At 41.2% G+C, this 7,908-nt stretch overlaps 1 protein-coding gene across 21 annotated transcripts in view; it reads right to left on the bottom strand.

Annotated features, from left to right (window-relative positions):
* The window catches only part of FRRS1 (ferric chelate reductase 1), a 60,804-nt gene that overhangs the window by 37,548 nt on the left and 15,348 nt on the right, over positions 1 to 7,908 (bottom strand). For 8 of the 21 annotated variants that reach the window (XM_061461599.1, XM_061461695.1, XM_061461626.1 and 5 more), the window contains 3 exons: positions 7,454 to 7,597; positions 6,339 to 6,400; positions 4,717 to 6,232 (listed from right to left, as the gene is read on the bottom strand). The exons of 4 other annotated variants lie outside the window; for them this stretch is intronic. In XM_061461599.1, the coding sequence (XP_061317583.1) occupies positions 6,140 to 6,232; positions 6,339 to 6,400; positions 7,454 to 7,597 (299 nt within the window). In that variant the 3' untranslated portion in view covers positions 4,717 to 6,139. Of the gene's footprint in view, positions 1 to 4,716; positions 6,233 to 6,338; positions 6,401 to 7,416; positions 7,598 to 7,908 lie in introns of those variants that run through there. 9 more of the 21 variants (XR_009744749.1, XR_009744752.1, XM_061461645.1 and 6 more) reach the window with 5 other exon arrangements.

Raw genomic sequence — 7,908 nt, 5'->3', positions numbered from 1 at the left:
ACCCAATGGACTTGAACAGACTTTTAGATTTGACCAACTGCCACATAGACACAAATCACACCCTGGATTTCTCTGTAAGTAGTAGAGAGTTACCTAAGACCATAAACACAGTATATATCCAAGTATGAAGACATGTGCATACCTGCTCCCACAGTCAGGAATATGCTGTTGCTATACACATAGAACAGATAAACACCCATCTCCAAAGAACTTCACAGGACACTGTTTCATTTCCAAGTTTGATCTACCCAATTGTGATTGAAAACGCCGTTTTGCTGGTTAGAGCATTGGTTAATAAAAAACTAAGCATGAGAGATAGGAGCAGGGAGAAATATAAAACCTGGCTTCCAAGCATGCCACCTTGGCCAAAATTTAAAGCATTCCTTTTTAAGTGACACCAAAAGAAACTAAACCAATAAAGAAGTCAGTTTAAATCTTTAGCTGCCTTCTAGATCTCCACAGTCCAGCCATCCTTCTGTTTTACATATGACCACACAGCCATCCTCAGCCCCTGCTCCCTTCAACACCATGAACAGCCTGACCTTCCAAGCACTGTTTCCCTTTATAGGTTGCTTAGAAACCCCTGCTTTTCCCGGAAACTGGTTTCCAGACAGACAGTGCCTGGCCAGGCAGTGCAGGCATCCCAACAGAAACACTGGAGTTGCCAGTGGCTTGTCCTGCAGCATCAAGAGAAAGTCTGTTAGAGATACAGCCACTGCCAGGCACTGCAGCTCAAGGCTCCAATCAGTGAGCAGGTTAATTCTTTCCATGTGAGGGAGGAGCCGAGGGCACTGAAAGCAGCCATAAGGTACAGTTACCCCTAGAAAAATACATGCAAGTTGTATTTTTCCAGTACATAGTTCTTGGGGGTGAGAAAAAGTGCCTCCTAGCACTGCATCCTTCTACTCAAATCAGTATGATAGGTCTTAGCCTGGTTTGAATCACTGAACAGCTAAAGCTCAGGTTGTGTTATTCTACTATAGCTGACTCAAATTATGCACCAGCAAAGAAACCAAAAGACCACAAGTTTTTTGCTGGCCTTCCTCGTTTCAAAGCAGGAAACTAAAGCTACTACCTCACACTGAGGCAGGATGGTAGGAATCAGCTGATGTGTAGCCTCTGAGTTCTTGGTGGCTCCCAGTCTGAAGTGGGTAAAAATCTTCAATCTTAGGACTTGTCAGAGATGGTTACCTGAAGAGTGGAATAGTAGATAAACCAAATAAATATAACTGTATCGCACTTTCTCTGTGTCTATCCTGGTGGGTTTCTGTTATAGTAAATTATTTTCCCTCATGTTTCTTCTGTTATTTTGTTTACATCTTCTCAAGAGGTTCTTAACAGCATATACTCAAAAGTGAGAGACTAGGAGACTGATACCAAGTAGTTACAAGCAGGTTTTGTAACAGTGGTTATAGATACTCATCCCCTGCCTTCCCCAGTGATCTGTGCTATAAAACTTAAATGACCTGGCAAAGGGGACAAAACTGCTGCTGCCAACATAGTATTATTCAAAGTAGCTTAAAAGAGAGGAGACTGAAGAGAAACTTAAAAATAGAGAATACATAGTAAATCCAGAGGTGAAATTTACTAAAAATACATGAAAAGTAATGTAAAACAAACAGAACCAACCCAAACCCTCCACAGCACAAGGAATTAAGTTGGTGCTACAGACCCCTTGGCTGGAAAGCAAAGTACCTGGGCATTATTTTAGATAGCCCTCAGAAAATACCAACTCCATGCTCAGAAGCCATGAAAATGAAGAGGTCTCATTAGGGAAGGCCTGGAAAACAAATCAAAACACAACGGCAGTACTTCATATTTACAATTTGAGTAGAGTTTAGCCACCCTATCTCTGAAGAGACAAATAAAGAAGGATAATGAAGATTATCAGAAATGCAAAATGGCTAAATACAGCAACAGTCATACAGGGAGAGAGACAGTAAGGCACAGACATGAGACACCTAGAGAAACGTGATAAAGGCAGGAAGGTAAAAACAATATAGAGAGCATTAAATGAGGATATGAAGAAGCAGGCTTAAACCAAACCCAAGCACTGTCTCGCAATGGAGGGGGCAAAAAACATTAATAGTTTTTTTAATAATAATTCATTGCACACTTCATAGATAAAATCCAACCACCACAGAAGCTCACGGTCCAGCTGTAGTTTCTAGTGTAGGACATCCTTGCATAGATTCTAGCAAGTGGCAAGGAGACCTGGCTGGGAAGAGAATAGAAAATATCACTGCAGTCTTGTTACATTTCTTGCCCTAAGCACTCATTCCTACCACTGGTGGAGTCAATATAGGGCTTAGGAGATCCCTGCTTTGCCAAAGGGCAATTCTGATGTCAAGTACATTAAAGCTATTCAGTTTGTGCCAGACGAACCCGAGCTGTTCCACACTAATACCCCAGCTACATAGCAGCATGGATAGCAGATCATCCGTTTGAAGGAATAGACACACAAAATGGAGCAGTCAAGAGCTGTGTGCTTCTGGGAAGCAGAGATGCTCATCATCTGAGTGCTGCAGCCCCAGAGCTTTCCTTGCTTGTGAAGCTTTGTATTAGAAGACAAGAACAGATTTACAAAAAGGCAAACCAACCAAACACATCTCTATGGATGCCATGCAAAATTCCAATTCATCACTAAAGCCACGTGATTTTTATGGTCCAGCAAGACAAAAGTGTCTGAAACAAAGCCAACCCTGGAGTCCTTCTTACGGCAGTATCATTTGTCCAGGATGAGTGTCATAGATACCTGGTTCAGTGGGATACAAACGTTCAGCTTTTGTGGTTTACAACACATGAAGTCACTTTTGCACAGCGCAAAGATGACCAGAAGCTATAGAGTAGTTGAATTACCTCAGGTATAACAAAAACTGATGGTAGCAGGTGTTCGGAGGCATTTTTCCTGCGCCCATTCTGCATTGCCACTTCCTCAGGTAAGTGATTGCAACAGCACTGCCCTTCACACATACCCCTGTAACCAGACTGATGTAAGCAAAGAATTCCTCAGAATTACTGGCAGATCATTCCTGTTAACCGTCCTTCTATTCACTTGGAGCCTTTTGTACTTCAGCCTGCACCAAAGGTGTAAAATTCACCAAGATGTTAACTTCTGTACTGAAGTGCAGAACCCTGCAGTTTTTCCTTAATGACTGGCATTCGTCTTAGCTTTTTGGAAAGGGATGTATTCACTTAGAGCAGAGTTTACACACATCACAAAGGAAGACACGCTGCTCAAACAAAAGCTGAAGCATAGAGATCAAGCAAACACCCATTTCATCATATCTACCTGTATGAACCGGCTTGAATTTAAAGACTGAGTTACTTAATAAAGCTTCGGAATTTTCCCAACTAGTTCATGCAGGAATACCTCCTGTTTCAGACATCCTTTACGTGTCTCAATCTCTCCCTGCCAGATTAAAGAAAGCAACCAGAATACAGACGCTGTTATCTGACCAAGAGCGCCACACAGTGTCACAGACAGTGATGGAAAACAGGCAGGCAATCGCTCCCAGGCGTCCTAAACCTGGCTGAAGCAAAAACGCAGGCATTACTACACTGAAAATGAAGCCTCTATCCCATGGGTTTTGACAAAAACAGGGAACAGTGTAGATTTCAGTGTAAGGAGGAGAAACAAAGCACACCTTATGTCCTTCTGCAGCCCTCATGTCAGCTAGCAACATACCATTTTAAGTCAGTCAAAGTAGCAGTGAATTCCATTGAAATAGAGCTATTTACATCCGTTTTCACTCAAAACACATGCAAGAAACATCATTTGTAGTTAAGTCAAGCTTAGATGGCCAGTATTTGGAGGCTGCATCTAACAACTCAGTCAAAACTGTAAACCACTTGTGAGCCTGAGCGCAAGTTTGTACTTGACTGGGAGTGTTTGCCTGGCTAGAGGAACCCAAAGAGAAACATGCTAATGTTGATTTGTCATCACAAGTTTAAGGTGAGAGTGAGAGAACACCGAAACCTTCTCAGCTCTTCTTGTGAAGAAATTTTCTTGACTTCAGCGGGATTCTTTTATAAGCAAGGCACTGGAATTTCTTTTATACAGTATCATTGGAGAAAATGGAGTAAAATACAGCAGCCACCAGCATCTCTAGAACCAAACGGCCTGTCACCCTGTTCCTGCTGATATCAAACACTTCCATAGACTTCTTCCTTTTTTTTTTGTTTATCCAAAGGAGTATAGCAGAAAGTCTGGGAGTCACTAGAATATGCTGACACTCTGCTTCCTCTTGGTAGTCATGCAGGAGGAGGGCAGTGCTGGTGCTGTGAACAGACATTACACAAGTCTTCCCATCAAATTAGTTGCAACACCACACAGTATTGCTAGCCCTGGGAAGGAACAAGTTATTCAGAGCAACCGCCCATTTTGCGAACTTTAAAGCTGAATTAGATGTGGTAAAGGGAATTTTTTGTCTTCCTGAGGAAGATAAACTCTGCATTACAAGGCAAAACTACTTGAACATTCAGTTTCAATACAAGTTTTTCCAGGAAGTATTTAGATTGCTTTAATTTATAAAACATCTCTAAAGAAAACAGACAATCCACTTTGCTGCTAGGCAGGATTATTCTTTCCTAGTTTCTATTTGACAGTTTTTTTCACGTTACTGAAAGGGACAAAAACTTTAAGATATTTACATTCATGCTTTAAAAACCCCACACTCATTGTCACACGCAAATGAAAACAACACGCAGCACAGGTATTGTATTACACAAAGAATCCAGCATTGCCTTTAATTAAAAAGCTATGAATCACGCTTGTTTGAGAGATTTTCATCTATAAACTCATAGTATACAAAAACAAAAGTCCCCCCAAACTTGAGCACAGGATGGGCCTGTGATTCCCAGATTTTGAGATCAGAGTTCCCTGCAAATTAAAAGAAGACACAAACCACACAATTAGCCATATACTTTTTGTCCTTCAGCCTGGGGTTTGCTATGTTTCTTCATAATCCCCCTTTCCCAAGCTGCACACAGCCAGCTTCCGGGAGGAAGGGAGACGATTCAACTCACACTCACCTGCAGTCTGCTGCCAACAGATCAGTCCCAGCTCTATAAATGCCCTCACGGTTAAACCAGCTAGTTACTTAAGCAGCCAAAAAGATCACCGACTACAAAACAACTTGTAGCTTTCTGAGTAGGACTCATTCCTGCAGCAGGCTACACTGTGGATGTGGGGAGATGGAGGAAGACAGAAATAAAAAGTTTAGTAAACAAAGAATGAATATTTTAAGAGCTGGCCACCAGGTAATAGAGAGATGTTGCTATGCTACTCCAGGTCTCACTGTTCTGTCCAATATTCCAATACCTTCATTCCCAGGTAGCTTAGCAGCCCTAGCCTGAAGAAGCCTAATACTGTTTGAGTTTTGGGTAAGCACAACTGGGTTTGATGCATGTAAACTGCAGGCACGTTTTCTCTTTATGGTTTGGAATCACTGAGAGGATGGGACAAACAGTATCTTGAATGAGGCAAATGGTGCTTCTACTAAAGGACTAAAGTTCCCAAACTCATATGCTTGTGTAAGTGTGCTGCTCTTAGAGCAGAGAGAATGTTCTTTGCATTTTACTGCAAAGACAGACAACAGCATTTAGTTCATGCATCGTCTGCATTTGAGAGTTTTCCAGTAAGCTGGTGGTTTGGTTGGTTTGTTTTTTAATGCACAATACTGTCATGAGCAGGAAGCCTCCACATCACATGCCATTAGTACACAGTAAAGTGAACAGTTATGACAGAGTTCAGATCAATCTTTTCAGTTTTCCCAATGATATTCACAAAAGGTTTAGGGAACTGTATCAAAACAGCATTTTCAGCATCTTCTCAGTTGTCTTAACCTACAAGCTTCAATCAAGTTCAGTTACTGCACTTAAAAAACAGAGACTTCATTCCTTACTCAGGCAAAGCCTCCCATTAAAAGTCCCATCAGAACCCAGCTTTGTAGGACTGCAGCGTCCTTCTATAGATTGGAATTCAAGTTCTTCCTGACACTGAGCATGACACACATGCTGTTACTCTTCAATTGCATCTTCAAGGAGATGTTGAGGGAGAAGTTATAACAGAAAGCATTCCTTGCAGGTTTAAATTCAACTGCACAAGATTTCATCACAAAATTCTCAATGATTTCTTTCAGATTTGGTTGATTGCTGCCAGAAAGGCAATGAGGAATACTATATTTCCACAGACATAGATGGTTAACACAATCTGTTTAAACAGACGACCCTGCAAGAGAAGGGAAACCCAGAACACAGAAGCGTCAGTCTTTTTATAGTTTTCAACAAAAAAAAAATCCCATTTTGTAGTAGTTATTTATAAAATTGTGACTCACCTCTGCTTCTGCGGATGTGAGTGACTGCAGTATCTGCACTCTGTCATACTCTATCACTTCAACTGTTAGTGGGAAGAAAAACAAAGTTTGCTCTTCAGAGGAAGGAGGGGGCTCATTTTTCATTTCATGACCTGCAACATCATGCTCACAGCACAAGTGAAAAATTGTTCTGGAGCTGACCTACAAAAAATAACTTCTGGACATAGAAATGGCAAAACATTTTGCCTCTTCTGCTAGAGTGAATCATCAAAACACCAAGTTTTGAGCTGAACAAGATACTTGTTTGCTCTAAACCCTTTTCCTTTTCAATTGAACACAACTAGATTTCATTAAGAAGTATTTTCTATTAGGCAACATGAGAACCTTCAAACAAATGTTCAAACATTTCAGGTTCATTTCTCTATTTCTAGGAAGTAATTACTGCAGTTGAACTTAAATTCACATCTTTTATAATCACTCCTCCTCTACCTGGCACCTTACGCAGCCTCTTAACTAATCATGCTCTTCAGTTCTGCAGATGTCTCATCCCTGTTCAAGACACAGGGTATTTACATGTGCATAGTTACCTCCTCTTAGTGACACCAGCCACTGAAGCTAAGAATTCCCAATGAAGTTACTTTCAGTCTCTTCATGAGACTGGTTTATTGGGGTCAGGTTTTCACCTTCATTCCCTTGCTCACTCAAAATTGCAAGCATTTGTGCTCAGGTTTCTGATAATTTTGCTCATGCAATAGAGCTATTCATACCAGCAGTTTGTCACAATAAAACACAAACCACATTTGCATGACCTAACCTGGACTTTAGCTACTCACCTGGGATCAAAACCATGGCAAACAGTAATAGACTCTTGGAAAATACTTATGCATTTCAGTCTGCCCCTATCAGCTGTGGTTTGAGAAATAAGAGGCTGCTATTTAAAATGGAACAAAACTAACTTTTCTGGAACACTTTGGTCATGAAACCTGGTTTACTCCCATATCTGTTTATACAGAAGATATGCCACCATAACTTGAGGTTATGCCCTTCCAGCTTCCATGTTAGAGGCCAAAGAACATCTGAAATTCAATCAATCCTCAGCACCCAAGATAACACCAGGAGTTTCACTTGGTTTTTACCTTTACGTATGAGACAGTAGCTGTGTATTTCCAGGAGAACCTCAATGCCGACATGCCAAGTTACAAAAGCAATCATTGTGTAGGTGTCCCAAGGGTCAGGCAGATCAAGTGCTGTTAGGTTCATTCCCAAGAACATAGTCACCACTAGGCAGTAAAAACAAGGTAGAGACACTAAACATGCTGTGTTCTCAACACCTTTGGCAACAGATTTCCCACAAACTGCCTGAAACTGCTTGGGTAATGATGTTAAAGGAATCCATGTCACTCATGTATCTAAAAGCTTTTATTTTTCTGGCAGTGAGGGGGAAGGCAGGGAGGAAAGGAGAAAGCAAAGATACTTTTCATCCTGCTCAGTGCCCTATCACATTACAGTTAAACAAACACTAGCATTCATGACTCTACCAAGACTACAGTCACCACAACGTTTGTGCTTAAACTACCTGCGGAAACTTGTC

This window comes from Pezoporus flaviventris, unplaced genomic scaffold (assembly GCF_033815535.1).
Source record: "Pezoporus flaviventris isolate CSIRO_AGI_PZ_B2104156 unplaced genomic scaffold, CSIRO_AGI_Pfla_v1 ptg000001l, whole genome shotgun sequence".
Lineage (NCBI taxonomy): Eukaryota > Metazoa > Chordata > Aves > Psittaciformes > Psittacidae > Pezoporus > Pezoporus flaviventris.
This window is presented reverse-complemented; position numbering and strand designations above follow the sequence as displayed.